The sequence below is a fragment of the Pseudophryne corroboree genome, chromosome 9 (genome assembly GCF_028390025.1).
Source record: "Pseudophryne corroboree isolate aPseCor3 chromosome 9, aPseCor3.hap2, whole genome shotgun sequence".
Taxonomy (NCBI): domain Eukaryota; kingdom Metazoa; phylum Chordata; class Amphibia; order Anura; family Myobatrachidae; genus Pseudophryne; species Pseudophryne corroboree.
In genome coordinates, this window is record NC_086452.1 from 473,277,305 (window position 1) to 473,299,336 (window position 22,032).

The window sequence follows — 22,032 nt, forward strand, 5'->3', positions numbered from 1 at the left end:
TTTCCAGTATAGCTGCTTATATTATATATATATATATATATATATATATATATATATATATATATATACTGCGCCTAAATTTAGTGCCCCCCCTCTCTTTTTTACCCTTATGTAGCTTGTCACAATGCAGGGGAGAGCCAGGGAGCGTCCTTCCAGTGGAGCTGTGAGGGAAAAATGGCGCCAGTGTGCTGAGGGAGATAGCCCCGCCCCTTTTCCAGCAGACTTCTCCCGCTTTTTCTGGAATTCTGGCAGGGGTATTTTTACACCTATATAGCCTTCCTGACTATATATGGTGTAGATTTGCCAGCCAAGGTGTCTTATATTGCCCTCAGGGCGCCCCCCCCAGCGCCCTGCACCCATCAATGACCGGAGTGTGAGGTGTGTATGAGGAGCAATGGCGCACAGCTGCAGTGCTGTGCGCTACCTTGGTGAAGACTGAAGTCTTCTGCCGCCGATTTTCCAGAACACTTCTTGCTTCTGGCTCTGTAAGGGGGACAGCGGCGCGGCTCCGGGAACGAACACCAAGGTCGGGTCCTGCGGTCGATCCCTCTGGAGCTAATGGTGTCCAGTAGCCTAAGAAGCCCAAGCTAGCTGCAAGCAGGTAGGTTCGCTTCTTCTCCCCTTAGTCCCTCGCTGCAGTGAGCCTGTTGCCAGCAGATCTCACTGTAAAATAAAAAACCAAAAATATACTTTCTTTCTAGGAGCTCAGGAGAGCCCCTAGTGTGCATCCAGCTCAGCCGGGCACAAGATTCTAACTGAAGTCTGGAGGAGGGTCATAGTGGGAGGAGCCAGGGCACACCAGTTAGTCTAAAGCTTTCTTTTAGTTGTGCCCAGTCTCCTGCGGAGCCGCTATTCCCCATGGTCCTTACGGAGTCCCAGCATCCACTTAGGACGTTAGAGAAATGAATGCTATTGTGAAATCCCACAGGAGGGAGAAATCGGACTCTCTATATATATTTTCTCAGTAAGGACTGTTCTAAAAGACTGTGCTTTTTCCAAACCAACTACTAATACCCCTTTCAGACCAAAAATGCTGGGTCTTACCCGAAAATACGGTCCCGGGATCATGCAGGGACATTCCCGGGTAAGACGCCTTGCATACCGCAGTCAGCAGCCCGGCATGTTGCTGACGTCAGCAGTGACGGCGCTATAGATCACATGATCTCCAAGCGCCGCCTGTACATAGAGTGTGAACAGGAGCCCGGGCGCATTGACCCAGCTCCCATTCACACCGCACAGTGAGCCGGGTTGAACACGGGTTCAACCCTGGTCAAGAGCAGGGTTGAAATACCGGGTCACTGGTCCTGGTATTTCAACCCCGGTACCCTTTCATACCGCACATGAACACGGGTTACGCGCATTCATGTGCCAATAACCCGTGTTCAGAGGTGCTGGTGTGAAAGGGGTATACCAGCGCTGCATGCAGATTACTAACCCATTAAAAACCAACCAGCCATAGCTGATGCTTATTGATTTTATTGTATTTTATTACTGTATTGTATTTTCTTGGTAAAGTCTATCTAATTTATATGTTTTTTTAATAAATTTATGATTAAACCAGCAGCCTATAACAAAAGATATAAAAAAAATTCTGTGCGCTCACACTGAAAATATTTATGTTGGGTCAGATAGCTGACTGCCGTGCAAACCCCGCAGTTGCTCCCCTGTAGGATTCCCACAGCAGGTACATCCGGCTATAACAGTCCCAGCAATGCCTCTCTCCTGGATGGACGTGCTCTCTAGCTCCGTACACAGCCTGGCAAATACCTCCACTGCTTTCCAACAAATGTTACAGGGAGGAAGACCCTTGCCCAATAAAGCCACCAGGTGTACTATGCCCTCCTCTCAATCTACACAGCTTTCAGATACTGAGGCATCATGCTGGTGAGGCAGAGGACGCTGATGTCTCTCTCTCCGAGTCCCCCTCAGGGGAGGAGCCGCGTCAGCCGACCTTAGACATATATGTGCTTGTAAGAGATGACAAATGTATACGTCAAATAGAAGAGGAGGAGCCTGGTCCCGAGTCAATAAAGTCTCAGCTATTTAAGTGCCGAAAGACAGTTAAAGCTGAATTTCCTCAGTCTGACCACTTTACAGAGTTCATGCGTGAAGCTTGGAAGACTTGGAATAAGCTTGTCTCAAGCCTGTCTATTCCCTTACATGGCCACTGCCTGGGTGGCCAAGGCCATTAAGAGCTGGGTAGAGGCTCTGGAGGAAGGCCTTCCCTCGAACGTTTCCTGGGAGCATCTCTCTCATATAAGGCATCTTACCTAGGGGTAGAGGTTTTGAATGCTGGTCTCCTGGCTTCTAGGGCGTCTGCTACATCGTGGTTGCCCGCCGCATCCTCTGGCTCCATTTGTGGAAAACAGACATGGATGCCAAGGCGGCCTTGGAATTGCTGCCTTACACTGGGGCTATCCTGTTTGTAGCAGAGTTGGACAAAACTGTGGCTACACTGGCAGCCCACCAAGACAGCTTTACCGCCCTCGGCGTCCAGTCCACAGGCTCGGACATCCGCCATTCAGTCAGGTCATCAACAAGGTGAAGTTAAAGGTCAGTCCTTCCCTACAGAAATGACTTCCACAAAGACCACCAAACCCAGGCCCAGACAGACCTGGGCTGCAAGACTACAACTACCAAGACTGACAAGACGCCCTCAGCCTGACAGGGCGGGCCTCTTCCTGGGGGATCCCAGGGTGGTAGGCTATCTTCTTTATTTCCCGCACTCCTGGCGTCCAACCACCACAGACGCCTGGGTGCAAGAAGTCGTCTCTCACAGGTACGCCATCTCATTCAGGAGACGCCCCCTCAACAATTCTTTTCCACAGGCCCGTCATCGGACCCAAGCAAGGCTTTGGCCCTCCAGAAGGTCATTCAGTCCCTCCTGTATCAGGAGTGATAATGCCAGTTCCTTGGTCACAACACAGGTCCGGTTTCTACTCTACCCTGTTCCTGGTTCAGAAACCCAATGGGTCTCCTCTCCAGCTGACTATTGCCTTCCTGCAGAAAAAAAAATCATCCCTCATGCCTTCATAACGGATGCTACATCTGGGAGCTCTCCTGCAGTCTCAAGTCCAGAGGCTTTTCCTACCTACATGCAAAATTTCAACATTACAGCAACGGGTACGCAAGTTGCTACAGAGTCACAGAGTGTCCATCACTCTGCCATGCAAGTCCTGGGATCCATGGTCTCCACCTTCGACATGGTGGAGTACGCCAAGTTTGACTCCAGTCCCCTGCAGCACCTGATCCAGTCCAAGAAGAACGGACACTCACACCTGATCAGGTGTGTAATAGGAGGATACTCTCAGAGACACCGCTTATGTCATGGGGATGTACCAAAGCTCCCAGAACGGGAGGGAGAGCGCGGAGGCTCCTGCAGAACGAATTGACTGAACTTTAGAGCATCAGAGGCCAAAGTATCGAACTTGTAGAACTTCGCAAACGTGTTCGACCCAGACCAAGTTGCCGCTCGTCAAAGTTGTAACGCCGAGACACCCCGGGCAGCCGCCCAGGAAGACCCCACCTTATGAGTAGAGTGGGCCTTAACAGATTTAGGACACGGCAATCCTGCCGTAGAATAAGCATGCTGGATAATGAACCTAATCCAGCGAGATATAGTCTGCTTTGAAGCAGGACACCCAATTTTCTTGGGATCATACAGGACAAACAGAGTCCGATTTCCTGTAACGAGCAGTCCTCTTCACATATAATTTTCAAAGCCCTCACAACATCCAAGGACGTTGACGAAATTAAGGAGTCAACAGCCACTGGCACCACAATAGGTTGGTTGATAAGAAACTGCTGACGTGTCCGGAGCTCAGCTCTATCTTCGTTGACCTCAACCTCCTGTAGAGGCTCAAACCAGTCCGACTGGAGAAACTGCAACACCACGTTAAGGTCCCAAGGCGCCGTAGGCGGTACAGAGGGAGGTTGGATATGCAGAACTCCCTTCAAAAAGGTCTGAACCTCAGGGAGGGCAGCCAATTGTTTCTGAAAGAAAATGGACAGGGCCGATATCTGGACCTTCACAGATCCCATCCTCAGGCCCATATCCACACCTGCTTGCAGGAAGAGGAGAAAACGTCCCAGTTGAAATTCCACCGCAGGAACCTTCTTGGACTCACACCAAGACATATTTCTTCCAAATACAATGGTAATGTTTAGACATTACCCCTTTCCTACCCTGTATCAGGTTAGGAATGACCTTCTTCGGAATGCCCTTCCGAGCTAGTATCAGGCGTTCAGCCTCCATGCCGTCAAACGTAGCCACTGTAAGTCTTGATAGGCGAACGGCTCCTGCTGCAGCAGGTCCTCCCGAAAAGGAAGAGGCCTCGGCTCTTCCTGCAAGAGGTTCAGAAGGTCCGTGTACCAAGCCCACCTCGGCCAGTCTGGAGCAATGAGGATCGCTTGAACTCTTGTTCTCCTTACGAGCTTTAGAACTCTTGGAATGAGTGGGAGTGGTGGAAACACGTACACTGACTGGAACACCCATGGACACACCAGGGCGTCCACTGCCACTGCTTGTGGGTCCCTCGACCTGGAACAATAGCGTTGAAGCTTCTTGTTGAGACGAGAGGCCATCATGTCTATTTGGGGTAGTCCCCAAAGGTCTGTTATTTCCTTGAACACCTCCGGATGGAGACCCCACTCCCCCGGATGGAGATCGTGCCTGCTGAGGAAGTCTGCTTCCCAGTTGTCCACTCCTGGAATGAAGATCGCAGAGAGCGCCAACGCATGTTTTTCTGCCCAGAGGATGATTCTTGTCACCTCTGACATTGCTGCTCTGCTTTTTGTTCGGCCCTGTCGGTTTATGTAAGCCACAGTCGTTACATTGTCCGACTGTACTTGAATGGCCCGATTTCTTAGAAGATGGGGCGCCTGAAGAAGACCATTGTGGATGGCTCTTAGTTCCAGGATGTTGATCGGCAGGCCGGCTTCCAGACTTGACCACCTTCCTTGAAAGGTTTCCCCTTGAGTGACTGCGCCCCAGACCCGAAGGCTCGCATCCGTGGTTAGAAGAACCCAGTCCTGAATCCCGAACCTGCGGCCCTCCAGAAGGTGAGGCAATTGGAGCCACCAGAGGAGTGAAATCCTGGCCTTTGGCGACAGACGAATTCTCTGGTACATGTGTAGATGAGATCCTGACCACTTGTCCAGGAGATCCAGTTGGAAGGCCCGAGCATGGAACCTCCCGTACTGGAGAGCCTCACAAGAGGCCACCATCTTCCCCAAAAGGCGAATGCATTGATGAAACGACACCCGGGCTGGCTTCAGGACATCTCGGACCATTGTTTGTATCACCAACGCCTTTTCCTGCGGAAGAAACACCCTCTGCACTTCCGGGTCGAGGATCATCCCCAGAAAAGACAACCTCCGGGTTGGTTCCAAATGAGATTTTGGAAGATTCAGAATCCAACCGTGGACTCTGAGTAGGCGGGTCGTGAGTACAATGGACTGCAACAGCTCATCCTTGGGCGATGCTTTTATCAGTAGATCGTCTAGATACGGAATGATGTTCACCTCGTTTTCGGAGTAGAACCATCATTTCCGCCATCACCTTGGTGAACACCCTTGGTGCTGTGGAGGCCGAATGGCAGGGCCTGGAACTGGAGATGACAGTCCAGTAATGCAAAACGAAGATAAGCCTGATGCGGTAGCCAAATCGGAATGTGGAGGTACGCATCCTTGATATCCAGGGATACTAGAAATTCCCCCTCTTCCAGACCTGATATCACCGCCCTGAGAGACTCCATTTTGAACTTGAACTCCTTCAGAAAGAGATTTAGCGATTTTAGGTTCAGAATGGGCCTGACCGAACCATCCAGTTTACCACGAAAAGGTTTGAATAGTAACCCGTGGCTTGCGAATGAGGAGGCACTGGCACAATTACCTGTGCCTCCACCAACTTCTGAACCGCTGCTTGTAGGACAGTCCTGTCCACCAGCAGAGCTGGCAAGCCCGATTTGAAAAATCGGTGAGGAGGGAGATTTTGAAATTGCAACCTGTATCCCTGGGACACAATACCTATCACCCAGGGATCCAGGCTGGACGATACCCAGACGTGACTGAACTGTCTGAGCCTCTCTCCCACTGGCCCCACCTCCAGGCCGTGCGGTCCACCGCCATGCGGAGGACTTCGGCGTACTGGAAGCAGGCTTAGTTTCCTGGGAACCTGCCGCAGCAGGTTTCTTGGACTTAGCTCGACCTCCCCTAAAGAAGGTATTGGACGGTCTTGCCTTTCTAGGCTTGTTAGGCCGAAAGGAGTGCGATGCTGATGAAGAGAAGGATTTCTTCGGAGCAGGTGCAGCTGAGGAAAGGAACGGAGACTTACCCGCCGTGATTTAAGTGTATTATCAATCTTTCGATCAGCCGACTCCTTTAGGTCGGTAGATCCTGGAACAGGTAAAACCACCTTTTTTGAGAGTCTGGACACAGATGTGTCAAAAATTGGTGGGCTTTCCCATTTTTTTTCTATTCTCCTCAGGGAAAGGAAAAGCCACCTGGACCCTTTTAGGGATCTGGAATTTTTACTCAGGATTTTTCCATGCTTTCTCAAATATAGCATTCAATTCCTTTGACGAACGGAAGGTTAGCGAGGATTTCTTATTTTCAGTTAAAAAAGCCTCCTCAACCTGCTCAGGTGTGGTATCATTAATATTCAACACATCCCTGACAGCCTCTATCATCAATTTCTCCCCCTTTGCAAGAGAGACAGACCCCCACAACACATCCCCATTACCGTCTGTGGTATCAGAATCGGTATCCGTGTCATCTTGCATGACATGAACAAGCGCACGTTTGTGGGGGTATATAGCGGGGCGTCCTGAGGTACCAGAATCGGGCCATACTGCCATAGAGTTCTGTAATACCTGGGTTGCGGATTCATTACTTGCAACCCTGTCTGAAATCTGAGAAATCCAAGATTTGATAGAGGAAAACCGCTCAGGTTCCCTTGCTGGAATCTGTGCTAAACCAGTGCTATCCTGATTACATGGAATGGGATGATCCTGGGAGGACATAATCTCTGCAGCATATGACACAGTGTCCCTGGACATAGCTAAAGGAGACCACCAAACACTCCACACACACACAGGGGAGGGCAGACAGAGTTTCCCTCCCAAGAATGGCAAGAGAGACACCGAGATTAGAGCCAACCCACACACAGCGTTTATAACCAAATGGAGACCCCTTGTCAGCGCTGACTGTGCATTATAGGATACAGTCGTATTGCAGCGTCCCCCCCTTCTACAACCCCCTGGTACCGTGAGAGATAGCTGGAGTTGTAGTGGAGGGACCTTCTTTCTCCTGATCAGCGCTGTGCAGGCAGGAAAATGGCGCTGAACGCTGCTGGGTCCACTCTGAGAAGGTCCGCCCCCAAAATGGTGCTGTCTTCCCGCTCTTGAACTGATTATACCGGCCTGAGGATTGATGCTGGCTGAGATCCTGGGACCCCGACAGGCTTTGTGACCAGTGTAGGGTGTAAGCGCTGGCTCAGGGTGCCCCTCACAGCGCCACACTATGTACCACTGAGCCATCCCGTGTGCGCTCCTACCCTGCTGCCGCCATCTTCACACCGGCCCCCTGCTTGCTAGGGGGGGGTCGGTGACTCACTCACCACTCTTCAGCTCTGTAAGGGGGTGGCGGCATGCTGCTGGGGTGAGCGATCCCCTCAGGAGCTCAGTGTCCTGTCAGCGGAGATAGTGGCTCAGACCCCGCAAGGCGGACACTACTCCCCTCCCCCCCCCCCCCCCCCCCTTCCTCCCCCTTTGTCCCACGCTGCAGGCAGGCTGTTGCCAGCAGCCTCCCTGTAAAATAAAAAAAACCTCTAAAATAACATTTTTCCAGGAAAGCTCCCCTAGCTGTGACCAGCTCCTTCGGGCACATTTTCTAAACTGAGTCTGGTAGGAGGGGCATAGAAGGAGGAGCCAGCCCACACTCTCAAACTCTTAAAGTGCCAATGGCTCCTGGTGGACCAGTCTATACCCCATAGTACTAATGTGGACCCCCAGCATCCTCTAGGACGTAAGAGAAAGGAGGATACTCTGAGACACCGCTTAGGTCACCATCAGGTAACAGCGTCTGTATGAGGAGTACTGGTGTGTAATAGGAGGATACTCTCTGAGACACCGCTTATGTCACCATCAGGTAACAGCATCTGTATGAGGAGTACTGGTGTGTAATAGGAGGATACTCTGAGACACCGCTTATGTCACCATCAGGTAACAGCGTCTGTATGAGGAGTACTGGTGTGTAATAGGAGGATACTCTCTGGGACTCCGCTTATGTCACCATCAGGTAACAGCGTCTGTATGAGGAGTACTGGTGTGTAATAGGAGGATACTCTGAGACACCGCATATGTCACCATCAGGTAACAGCGTCTGTATGAGGAGTACTGGTGTGTAATAGGAGGATACTCTGAGACACCGCTTATGTCACCATCAGGTAACAGCGTCTGTATGAGGAGTACTGGTGTGTAATAGGAGGATACTCTGAGACACCGCTTATGTCACCATCAGGTAACAGCGTCTGTATGAGGAGTACTGGTGTGTAATAGGAGGATACTCTGAGACACCGCTTATGTCACCATCAGGTAACAGCGTCTGTATGAGGAGTACTGGTGTGTAATAGGAGGATACTCTGAGACACCGCTTATGTCACCATCAGGTAACAGCGTCTGTATGAGGAGTACTGGTGTGTAATAGGAGGATACTCTCTGAGACACCGCTTATGTCACCATCAGGTAACAGCGTCTGTATGAGGAGTACTGGTGTGTAATAGGAGGATACTCTGAGACACCGCTTATGTCACCATCAGGTAACAGCGTCTGTATGAGGAGTACTGGTGTGTAATAGGAGGATACTCTGAGACACCGCTTATGTCACCATCAGGTAACAGCGTCTGTATGAGGAGTACTGGTGTGTAATAGGAGGATACTCTGAGACACCGCTTATGTCACCATCAGGTAACAGCGTCTGTATTAGGAGTACACTCTGAGACACCGCTTATGTCACCATCAGGTAACAGCGTCTGTATGAGGAGTACTGGTGTGTAATAGGAGGATACTCTGAGACACCGCTTATGTCACCATCAGGTAACAGCGTCTGTATGAGGAGTACTGGTGTGTAATAGGAGGATACTCTGAGACACCGCTTACGTCACCATCAGGTAACAGCGTCTGTATGAGGAGTACTGGTGTGTAATAGGAGGATACTCTGAGACACCGCTTACGTCACCATCAGGTAACAGCGTCTGTATGAGGAGTACTGGTGTGTAATAGGAGGATACTCTGAGACACCGCTTATGTCACCATCAGGTAACAGCGTCTGTATGAGGAGTACTGGTGTGTAATAGGAGGATACTCTGAGACACCGCTTATGTCACCATCAGGTAACAGCGTCTGTATGAGGAGTACTGGTGTGTAATAGGAGGATACTCTCTGAAACACCGCTTACGTCACCATCAGGTAACAGCGTCTGTATGAGGAGTACTGGTGTGTAATAGGAGGATACTCTGAGACACCGCTTATGTCACCATCAGGTAACATCGTCTGTATGAGGAGTACTGGTGTGTAATAGGAGGATACTGAGACACCACTTACGTCACCATCCGGTAACAGCGTCTGTATGAGGAGTACTGGTGTGTAATAGGAGGATACTCTGAGACACCACTTACGTCACCATCAGGTAACAGCGTCTGTATGAGGAGTACTGGTGTGTAATAGGAGGATACTGAGACACCGCTTATGTCACCATCAGGTAACAGCGTCTGTATGAGGAGTACTGGTGTGTAATAGGAGGATACTCTGAGACACCGCTTATGTCACCATCAGGTAACAGCGTCTGTATGAGGAGTACTGGTGTGTAATAGGATACTCTGAGACACTGCTTATGTCACCATCAGGTAACAGCGTCTGTATGAGGAGTACTGGTGTGTAATAGGAGGATACTCTGAGACACCGCTTATGTCACCATCAGGTAACAGCGTCTGTATGAGGAGTACTGGTGTGTAATAGGAGGATACTCTGAGACACTGCTTATGTCACCATCAGCTAACAGCGTCTGTATGAGGAGTACTGGTGTGTAATAGGAGGATACTCTGAGACACCGCTTATGTCACCATCAGGTAACAGCGTCTGTATGAGGAGTACTGGTGTGTAATAGGAGGATACTCTCTGAGACACCGCTTACGTCACCATCAGGTAACAGCGTCTGTATGAGGAGTACTGGTGTGTAATAGGAGGATACTCTCTGAGACACCGCTTATGTCACCATCAGGTAACAGCGTCTGTATGAGGAGTACTGGTGTGTAATAGGAGGATACTCTGAGACACCACTTACGTCACCATCAGGTAACAGCGTCTGTATGAGGAGTACTGGTGTGTAATAGGAGGATATTGAGACACCACTTACGTCACCATCAGGTAACAGCGTCTGTATGAGGAGTACTGGTGTGTAATAGGAGGATACTCTGAGACACCGCTTATGTCACCATCAGGTAACAGCGTCTGTATGAGGAGTACTGGTGTGTAATAGGAGGATATTGAGACACCACTTACGTCACCATCAGGTAACAGCGTCTGTATGAGGAGTACTGGTGTGTAATAGGAGGATACTCTGAGACACCGCTTATGTCACCATCAGGTAACAGCGTCTGTATGAGGAGTACTGGTGTGTAATAGGAGGATACTCTGAGACACCGCTTATGTCACCATCAGGTAACAGCGTCTGTATGAGGAGTACTGGTGTGTAATAGGAGGATACTCTGAGACACCGCTTACGTCACCATCAGGTAACAGCGTCTGTATGAGGAGTACTGGTGTGTAATAGGAGGATACTCTGAGACACCGCTTACGTCACCATCAGGTAACAGCGTCTGTATGAGGAGTACTGGTGTGTAATAATAAGAATTTACTTACCGATAATTCTATTTCTCGGAGTCCGTAGTGGATGCTGGGGTTCCTGAAAGGACCATGGGGAATAGCGGCTCCGCAGGAGACAGGGCACAAAAAGTAAAGCTTTCCGATCAGGTGGTGTGCACTGGCTCCTCCCCCTATGACCCTCCTCCAAGCCTCAGTTAGGTACTGTGCCCGGACGAGCGTACACAATAAGGGAGGAATTTTGAATCCCGGGTAAGACTCATACCAGCCACACCAATCACACCGTACAACTTGTGATCTAAACCCAGTTAACAGTATGATAACAGAGGAGCCTCTGAAAGATGGCTCCCTACAACAATAACCCGAATTAGTTAACAATAACTATGTACAATTATTGCAGATAATCCGCACTTGGGATGGGCGCCCAGCATCCACTACGGACTCCGAGAAATAGAATTATCGGTAAGTAAATTCTTATTTTCTCTATCGTCCTAGTGGATGCTGGGGTTCCTGAAAGGACCATGGGGATTATACCAAAGCTCCCAAACGGGCGGGAGAGTGCGGATGACTCTGCAGCACCGAATGAGAGAACTCCAGGTCCTCCTTAGCCAGAGTATCAAATTTGTAAAATTTTACAAACGTGTTCTCCCCTGACCACGTAGCTGCTCGGCAAAGTTGTAATGCCGAGACCCCTCGGGCAGCCGCCCAAGATGAGCCCACCTTCCTTGTGGAGTGGGCCTTTACAGATTTAGGCTGTGGCAGGCCTGCCACAGAGTGTGCAAGTTGGATTGTGCTACAGATCCAACGAGCAATCGTCTGCTTAGACGCAGGAGCACCCATCTTGTTGGGTGCATACAATATAAACAACGAGTCAGATTTTCTGACTCCAGCTGTCCTTGCAATATATATTTTCAATGCTCTGACAACGTCCAGTAACTTGGAGTCCTCCAAGTCACTTGTAGCCGCAGGCACTACAATAGGCTGGTTCAGATGAAATGCTGACACCACCTTAGGGAGAAAATGCGGACGAGTCCGCAGTTCCGCCCTGTCCGAATGGAAAATCAGATATGGGCTTTTGTAAGATAAAGCTGCCAGTTCTGACACTCTCCTGTCCGAAGCCAGGGCTAGTAGCATGGTCACTTTCCAAGTGAGATATTTCAAATCCACATTTTTTAGTGGTTCAAACCAATGAGATTTTAGAAAGTCCAAAACCACATTGAGATCCCACGGTGCCACTGGAGGCACCACAGGAGGCTGTATATGCAGCACTCCCTTAACAAAAGTCTGGACTTCAGGGACTGAAGCCAATTCTTTCTGGAAGAAAATCGACAGGGCCGAAATTTGAACCTTAATAGATCCCAATTTGAGACCCATAGACAATCCTGATTGCAGGAAATGTAGGAATCGACCCAGTTGAAATTCCTCCGTCGGAGCACTCCGATCCTCGCACCACGCAACATATTTTCGCCAAATGCGGTGATAATGTTGCACGGTTACTTCCTTCCTTGCTTTAATCAAAGTAGGAATGACTTCTACCGGCATGCCTTTTTCCTTTAGGATCCGGCGTTCAACCGCCATGCCGTCAAACGCAGCCGCGGTAAGTCTTGAAACAGACAGGGACCCTGCTGAAGCAAGTCCCTCCTTAGAGGTAGAGGCCACGGATCTTCCGTGATCATCTCTTGAAGTTCCGGGTACCAAGTCCTTCTTGGCCAATCCGGAACCACTAGTATCGTTCTTACGCCTCTTTGCCGTATAATTCTCAATACTTTTGGTATGAGAGGCAGAGGAGGAAACACATACACCGACTGGTACACCCAAGGCGTTACCAGCGCGTCCACAGCTATTGCCTGCGGATCTCTTGACCTGGCGCAATACCTGTCCAGTTTTTTGTTGAGGCGAGACGCCATCATGTCCACCATTGGTCTTTCCCAACGGGTTACCAGCACGTGGAACACTTCTGGATGAAGTCCCCACTCTCCCGGGTGAAGGTCGTGTCTGCTGAGGAAGTCTGCTTCCCAGTTGTCCACTCCCGGGATGAACACTGCTGACAGTGCTATCACATGATTCTCTGCCCAGCGAAGAATCCTTGCAGCTTCTGCCATTGCACTCCTGCTTCTTGTGCCGCCCTGTTTGTTCACATGGGCGACTGCCGTGATGTTGTCCGACTGGATCAACACCGGTTTTCCCTGAAGCAGAGGTTCTGCCTGGCTTAGAGCATTGTAGATTGCTCTTAGTTCCAGAATGTTTATGTGAAGAGACGTTTCCAGGCTCGTCCACACTCCCTGGAAGTTTCTTCCTTGTGTGACTGCTCCCCAGCCCCTCAGGCTGGCGTCCGTGGTCACCAGGATCCAATCCTGTATGCCGAATCTGCGGCCCTCCAATAGATGAGCACTCTGCAACCACCACAGAAGAGATACCCTTGTCCTTGGAGACAGGGTTATCCGCTGGTGCATCTGAAGATGCGACCCTGACCATTTGTCCAACAGATCCCTCTGGAAAATTCTTGCGTGGAATCTGCCGAATGGAATTGCTTCGTAAGAAGCCACCATTTTTCCCAGGACTCTTGTGCATTGATGTACAGACACCTTTCCTGGTTTTAGGAGGTTCCCGACAAGCTCGGATAACTCCTTGGCTTTTTCCTCCGGGAGAAAAACCTTTTTCTGAACCGTGTCCAGAATCATCCCTAGGAACAGCAGACGAGTTGTTGGCATTAACTGGGATTTTGGAATATTCAGAATCCACCCGTGCTTTTTTAGCACTTCTTGAGACAGTGCTAATCCCATCTCTAGCTGTTCTCTGGACCTTGCCCTTATCAGGAGATCGTCCAAGTATGGGATAATTAATACGCCTTTTCTTCGAAGAAGAATCATCATCTCGGCCATTACCTTTGTAAAGACCCGAGGTGCCGTGGACAATCCGAACGGCAGCGTCTGAAACTGATAGTGACAGTTTTGTACGACGAACCTGAGGTACCCCTGGTGTGAGGGGTAAATTGGAACGTGGAGGTACGCATCCTTGATGTCCAAGGATACCATAAAGTCCCCTTCTTCCAGGTTCGCTATCACTGCTCTGAGTGACTCCATCTTGAACTTGAACTTCTTTATGTACAGGTTCAAGGACTTCAGATTTAGAATAGGTCTTACCGAGCCATCCGGCTTCGGTACCACAAATAGAGTGGAATAATACCCCTTTCCTTGTTGTAGAAGAGGTACCTTGACTATCACCTGCTGAGAGTACAGCTTGTGAATGGCTTCCAAGACCGTCTCCCTTTCGGAGGGGGACGTTGGTAAAGCAGACTTCAGGAAACGGCGAGGTGGATCTGTCTCTAGTTCCAACCTGTATCCCTGAGATATTATCTGCAGGATCCAGGGATCTACCTGCGAGTGAGCCCACTGCGCGCTGAAATTCTTGAGACGACCGCCCACCGCCCCCGAGTCCGCTTGAGAAGCCCCAGCGTCATGCTGAGGCTTTTGTAGAAGCGGTGGAAGGCTTCTGTTCCTGGGAAGGAGCTGCCTGTTGCTGTCTCTTCCCCCTTCCTCTGCCTCGTGGCAGATATGAATATCCCTTTGCTCTCTTGTTTTTAAAGGAACGAAAGGGCTGCGGTTGAAAAGTCGGTGTCTTTTTCTGTTGGGGAGTAACTTGAGGTAAAAAGGTGGATTTCCCGGCTGTAGCCGTGGCCACCAAATCTGATAGACCGACTCCAAATAACTCCTCCCCTTTATACGGCAAAACTTCCATATGCCGTTTTGAGTCCGCATCGCCTGACCACTGTCGCGTCCATAAACTTCTTCTGGCCGAAATGGACATAGCATTTACCCGTGATGCCAGTGTGCAGATATCCCTCTGTGCATCACGCATATAAAGAAATGCATCCTTTATTTGCTCTAAAGACAGTAAAACATTGTCCCTATCCAGGGTATCAATATTTTCAATCAGGGACTCTGACCAAGCTACTCCAGCACTGCACATCCAGGCTGTCGCTATAGCTGGTCGTAGTATAACACCTGTATGTGTGTATATACTTTTTTGGATATTTTCCATCCTCCTATCTGCTGGATCTTTAAGTGCGGCCGTCTCAGGAGAGGGTAACGCCACTTGTTTAGATAAGCGTGTGAGCGCCTTGTCCACCCTAGGAGGTGTTTCCCAGCGCGCCCTAACCTCTGGCGGGAAAGGGTATAAAGCCAATAACTTCTTTGAAATTAGCATCTTTTTATCGGGGGCAACCCACGCTTCATCACACACATCATTTAGTTCTTCTGATTCAGGAAAAACTATAGGTAGTTTTTTCACACCCCACATAATACCCTGTTTAGTGGTACCTGTAGTATCAGCTAAATGTAACGCCTCCTTCATTGCCAAAATCATATAACGTGTGGCCCTACTGGAAAATACGGTTGATTCGTCACCGTCGCCACTGGAATCAGTGCCTGTGTCTGGGTCTGTGTCGACCGACTGAGGCAAAGGGCGTTTTACAGCCCCTGACGGTGTTTGAGGCGTCTGGACAGGCACTAATTGATTGTCCGACCGTCTCATGTCGTCAAACGACTGCTTTAGCGTGTTGACACTATCCCGTAATTCCATAAATAAAGGCATCCATTCTGGTGTCGACCCCCTAGGAGGTGACATCCCCATATTTGGCAATTGCTCCGCCTCCACACCAATATCGTCCTCATACATGTCGACACACACGTACCGACACACAGCAGACACACAGGGAATGCTCTTAACGAAGACAGGACCCCACTAGCCCTTTGGGGAGACAGAGGGAGAGTCTGCCAGCACACACCAAAGCGCTATATATGACAGGGATAGCCTTATAATAAGTGCTCCCTGTATAGCTGCTTTTATAATATAATTTTTGCCACTATTTTGCCCCCCCTCTCTTGTTTTACCCTGTTTCTGTAGTGCAGTGCAGGGGAGAGACCAGGGAGCCGTCCTGACCAGCGGAGCTGTGTAAGGAAAATGGCGCTGTGTGCTGAGGAGATAGGCCCCGCCCCTTTTCCGGCGGGCTCGTCTCCCGCTCTTTAGTGGATTCTGGCAGGGGTTAAATATCTCCATATAGCCCCCGGAGGCTATATGTGAGGTATTTTTTAGCCAAATAGGTTTTCATTTGCCTCCCAGGGCGCTCCCCTCCCAGCGCCCTGCACCCTCAGTGACTGCCGTGTGAAGTGTGCTGAGAGGAAAATGGCGCACAGCTGCAGTGCTGTGCGCTACCTTTAGAAGACTGAGGAGTCTTCTGCCGCCGATTCTGGACCTCTTCTTGTTTCAGCATCTGCAAGGGGGCCGGCGGCGAGGCTCCGGTGACCATCCAGGCTGTACCTGTGATCGTCCCTCTGGAGCTGATGTCCAGTAGCCAAGAAGCCAATCCATCCTGCACGCAGGTGAGTTCACTTCTTCTCCCCTAAGTCCCTCGTTGCAGTGATCCTGTTGCCAGCAGGACTCACTGTAAAATAAAAAACCTAAGCTAAACTTTTCTAAGCAGCTCTTTAGGAGAGCCACCTAGATTGCACCCTTCTCGGCCGGGCACAAAAATCTAACTGAGGCTTGGAGGAGGGTCAAAGGGGGAGGAGCCAGTGCACACCACCTGATCGGAAAGCTTTACTTTTTGTGCCCTGTCTCCTGCGGAGCCGCTATTCCCCATGGTCCTTTCAGGAACCCCAGCATCCACTAGGACGATAGAGAAAGGAGGATACTCTGAGACACCGCTTACGTCACCATCAGGTAACAGCGTCTGTATGAGGAGTACTGGTGTGTAATAGGAGGATACTCTGAGACACCGCTTATGTCACCATCAGGTAACAGCGTCTGTATGAGGAGTACTGGTGTGTAATAGGAGGATACTCTGAGACACCGCTTATGTCACCATCAGGTAACAGCGTCTGTATGAGGAGTACTGGTGTGTAATAGGAGGATACTCTCTGAAACACCGCTTATGTCACCATCAGGTAACAGCGTCTGTATGAGGAGTACTGGTGTGTAATAGGATACTCTGAGACACCGCTTATGTCACCATCAGGTAACAGCGTCTGTATGAGGAGTACTGGTGTGTAATAGGAGGATACTCTGAGACACCGCTTATGTCACCATCAGGTAACAGCGTCTGTATGAGGAGTACTGGTGTGTAATAGGAGGATACTCTGAGACACTGCTTATGTCACCATCAGCTAACAGCGTCTGTATGAGGAGTACTGGTGTGCAATAGGAGGATACTCTGAGACACCGCTCATGTCACCATCAGGTAACAGCGTCTGTATGAGGAGTACTGGTGTGTAATAGGAGGATACTCTGAGACACCGCTTATGTCACCATCAGGTAACAGCGTCTGTATGAGGAGTACTGGTGTGTAATAGGAGGATACTCTCTGAGACACCGCTTACGTCACCATCAGGTAACAGCGTCTGTATGAGGAGTACTGGTGTGTAATAGGAGGATACTCTCTGAGACACCGCTTATGTCACCATCAGGTAACAGCGTCTGTATGAGGAGTACTGGTGTGTAATAGGAGGATACTCTGAGACACCACTTACGTCACCATCAGGTAACAGCGTCTGTATGAGGAGTACTGGTGTGTAATAGGAGGATACTCTCCGAGACACCGCTTACGTCACCATCAGGTAACAGCGTCTGTATGAGGAGTACTGGTGTGTAATAGGAGGATACTCTGAGACACCGCTTACGTCACCATCAGGTAACAGCGTCTGTATGAGGAGTACTGGTGTGTAATAGGAGGATACTCTCTGAGACACCACTTATGTCACCATCAGGTAACAGCGTCTGTATGAGGAGTACTGGTGTGTAATAGGAGGATACTGAGACACCGCTTATGTCACCATCAGGTAACAGCGTCTGTATGAGGAGTACTGGTGTGTAATAGGAGGATACTCTGAGACACCGCTTATGTCACCATCAGGTAACAGCGTCTGCATGAGGAGTACAGGTGTGTAATAGGAGGATACTCTGAGACACAGCTTATGTCACCATCAGGTAACAGCGTCTGTATGAGGAGTACTGGTGTGTAATAGGAGGATACTCTGAGACACCGCTTACGTCACCATCAGGTAACAGCGTCTGTATGAGGAGTACTGGTGTGTAATAGGAGGATACTCTCTGAGACACCACTTATGTCACCATCAGGTAACAGCGTCTGTATGAGGAGTACTGGTGTGTAATAGGAGGATACTCTGAGACACCGCTTACGTCACCATCGGGTAACAGCGTCTGTATGAGGAGTACTGGTGTGTAATAGGAGGATACTCTCTGAGACACCGCTTACGTCACCATCAGGTAACAGCGTCTGTATGAGGAGTACTGGTGTGTAATAGGAGGATACTCTCTGAGACACCACTTATGTCACCATCAGGTAACAGCGTCTGTATGAGGAGTACTGGTGTGTAATAGGAGGATACTCTCTGAGACACCGCTTACGTCACCATCAGGTAACAGCGTCTGTATGAGGAGTACTGGTGTGTAATAGGAGGATACTCTGAGACACCGCTTACATCACCATCAGGTAACAGCGTCTGTATGAGGAGTACTGGTGTGTAATAGGAGGAGACTCAGACACCACTGGCAGGAACTGGGTGAAGAATAGACATGGGTGCAGGGGTCATATGCAATACCCCACGCAGTTGTTATTATTATAACTGTGCTAGCGCTGACCTGCCTCAGGCAACAGGTAGTATAGTAACAGGAGACTGACAGTATTTACGCCCAATCTCTGTCCTACGCCCATAAAACTAGATCTTCTCTAAACCGCCCAGGCGCATCATCGGCCCCCGCAGTGTGTGTGTAGTTAGTGGCCCTAGGGACCGGACGTCCTTCTTCAGGTGGTTCAAGTACAAGCACAACGAAAGCTCACGGACACTACCACCTTTGTCATGAACAACCCACAATGTATTTGCAGCTACCTGGGTACACACGGTTACACAGTGGAGAGTAGAACAGTCTACACCTCCTGCACACAGACACAGTGACTCTTTCATTTTATTTTTTAAATAAATACACTTTACAGAAAAGAAATGTTTTGATTCGCGGTTCACAGGGAGCAAAAAGTAAATTAAAAAAACCCAGAGTATTGGCTAAGAAATATTCTATAGAAAAGGGGCGGAGATAACAGGAGAACGCGATACAAATTAACGCCAGGATCGGATTCAGCCACACCCATCCAAACCCCCGAATTCATTTCAGCGTATTGCAGCTCAATGATCCACAGCCCTGCACACTGAACAGAGGGGTCGGTGCGTCACGGTCCAGGTGATATTCAACCCTCCCACCACCTAAAATCCACACGGTGCGTGTTTGGACTCCGGACAATATTACCACATACTCACTACCCCTTTCAGTTCTACCTTTTTCGAAAAAATACACACGTTTTAAAAGAAACAAAAATACACATTTCCTATGGAATATATTACAATTTTCATCATAAAAATACTTTGTTGCCCAAAGTTTAGAAAAAAAAATCCCCTCCTCCTTTTTTCTCTCCAAATAGATCTGTGCAAAAAATTTAAAGTCACGTAAAAAAAAAAAAGAAAAAAAAGAAAAAAGAATATCGACACAAAAAAACATTTTCTGCCCCGTCGGGAGGAGGGGACGCCGCCCAGCTTTGTATATTTTTGGTTACTTTTTTGTTTTGTTTTTTTATAGAAAACTATTTTATTTTATTCTTTTAAGAGCTCTGTTGTTTACAAAAGGAAAATGTCCATCTTGAGGCAATGGGAACAGAGGGGTGAAAGGGACAATATGGAGAATTAGTTTATTTGCGGTACAGGCCGCACAGTTAGATAACACACCGCTCTATCCCAGCGCCCGCCTTACAGAACGGTCCCCGCAATTCCTCATTCATTCAGTGCCAGGATTATGTCATCTTCCAGGTCCGAGTTGTCTGAACTGTCGGCTGTTGGAGAAGGAAACGTGAACAAGGAGAAGGTTATATTCCTACAGATACCAACACACAAATCCCTACTCCATGCTCAAACAGAAGCTGCTAATCCATAGCCTGAAATACGTCACAACACCTGTGTTACATTGACGCACAGTTAATACTTCAGCCTAGTGAATAGATACATAGGCTGCACTCTCTGTGAGGTCACTGCTTTCTAGTGAAGAGATACACGGGCTGCACTCTCTGTGAGGTCACTGCTTTCTAGTGAAGAGATACACGGGCTGCACTCTCTGTGAGGTCACCTCCTCCTAGTGAAGAGATACACGGGCTGCACTCTCTGTGAGGTCACCTCCTCCTAGTGAAGAGATACACGGGCTGCACTCTCTGTGAGGTCACCTCCTCCTAGTGAAGAGATACACGGGCTGCACTCTCTGTGAGGTCACCTCCTCCTAGTGAAGAGATACACGGGCTGCACTCTCTGTGAGGTCACCTCCTCCTAGTGAAGAGATACACGGGCTGCACTCTCTGTGAGGTCACCTCCTCCTAGTGAAGAGATACACGGGCTGCACTCTCTGTGAGGTCACCTCCTCCTAGTGAAGAGATACACGGGCTGCACTCTGTGATGTCACCTCCTCCTAGTGAAGAGATACACGGGCTGCACTCTCTGTGAGGTCACCTCCTCCTAGTGAAGAGAGACACGGGCTGCACTCTCTGTGAGGTCACCTCCTCCTAGTGAAGAGAGACACGGGCTGCACTCTGTGATGTCACCTCCTCCTAGTGAAGAGATACACGGGCTGCACCCTCTGTGAGGTCACCTCCTCCTAGTGAAGAGAGACACTGGCTGCACTCTCTGTGAGGTCACCTCCTCCTAGTGAAGAGATACACGGGCTGCACTCTCTGTGAGGTCACCGCTTCCTAGTGAAGAGATACACGGGCTGCACTCTCTGTGAGGTCACCTCCTCCTAGTGAAGAGATACACGGGCTGCACTCTCTGTGAGGTCACCTCCTCCTAGTGAAGAGATACACGGGCTGCACTCTCTGTGAGGTCACCGCTTCCTAGTGAAGAGATACACGGGCTGCACTCTCTGTGAGGTCACCTCCTCCTAGTGAAGAGATACACGGGCTGCACTCTCTGTGAGGTCACCTCCTCCTAGTGAAGAGAGACACGGGCTGCACTCTCTGTGAGGTCACCTCCTCCTAGTGAAGAGAGACACGGGCTGCACTCTCTGTGATGTCACCTTCTCCTAGTGAAGAGATACACGGGCTGCACTCTCTGTGAGGTTACCGCTTCCTAGTGAAGAGATACACGGGCTGCACTCTCTGTGAGGTCACCTCCTCCTAGTGAAGAGAGACACTGGCTGCACTCTGTGATGTCACCTCCTCCTAGTGAAGAGATACACGGGCTGCACTCTCTGTGATGTCACCTCCTCCCAGTGAAGAGATACACGGGCTGCACTCTCTGTGAGGTCACCTCCTCCTAGTGAAGAGATACACGGGCTGCACTCTCTGTGAGGTCACCTCCTTTTAGTGAAGAGATACACGGGCTGCACTCTCTGTGAGGTCACCTCCTCCTAGTGAAGAGATACACGGGCTGCACTCTGTGAGGTCACCAAATCCTAGTGAAGAGATACACAGGCTGCACTCTCTGTGAGGTCACCTCCGCCTAGTGAAGAGATACACGGGCTGCACTCTCTGTGAGGTCACCTCCTCCTAGTGAAGAGATACACGGGCTGCACTCTGTGAGGTCACCAAATCCTAGTGAAGAGATACACGGGCTGCACTCTCTGTGAGGTCACCTCCTCCTAGTGAAGAGAGACACGGGCTGCACGCTCTGTGATGTCACCGCTTCCTAGTGAAGAGAGACACGGGCTGCACGCTCTGTGATGTCACCTCCTCCTAGTGAAGAGAGACACGGGCTGCACTCTCTGTGAGGTCACCTCCTCCTAGTGAAGAGAGACACGGGCTGCACTCTCTGTGAGGTCACCTCCTCCTAGGGAAGAGAGACACGGGCTGCACTCTCTGTGAGGTCACCTCCTCCTAGTGAAGAGAGACACGGGCTGCACTCTCTGTGAGGTCACCTCCTCCTAGTGAAGAGAGACACGGGCTGCACTCTGTGAGGTCACCTCCTCCTAGTGAAGAGAGACACGGGCTGCACTCTGTGAGGTCACCTCCTCCTAGTGAAGAGAGACACGGGCTGCACTCTCTGTGCGGTCACCTCCTCCTAGTGAAGAGAGACACGGGCTGCACTCTGTGAGGTCACCTCCTCCT

At 49.8% G+C, this 22,032-nt stretch overlaps 1 protein-coding gene across 2 annotated transcripts in view; it reads right to left on the reverse strand.

The window, feature by feature from the left end:
- Positions 1 to 18,850: 18,850 nt before the first annotated feature.
- Positions 18,851 to 22,032, reverse strand: part of DCAF1 (DDB1 and CUL4 associated factor 1) — a 60,338-nt gene continuing 57,156 nt past the window's right edge. For both annotated transcript variants that reach the window (XM_063941386.1, XM_063941385.1), the window contains exon 24: positions 18,851 to 19,776. In XM_063941386.1, coding sequence (XP_063797456.1) covers positions 19,718 to 19,776 — 59 coding nt within the window. In that variant the 3' untranslated portion in view covers positions 18,851 to 19,717. The remainder of the gene's footprint in view (positions 19,777 to 22,032) is intronic.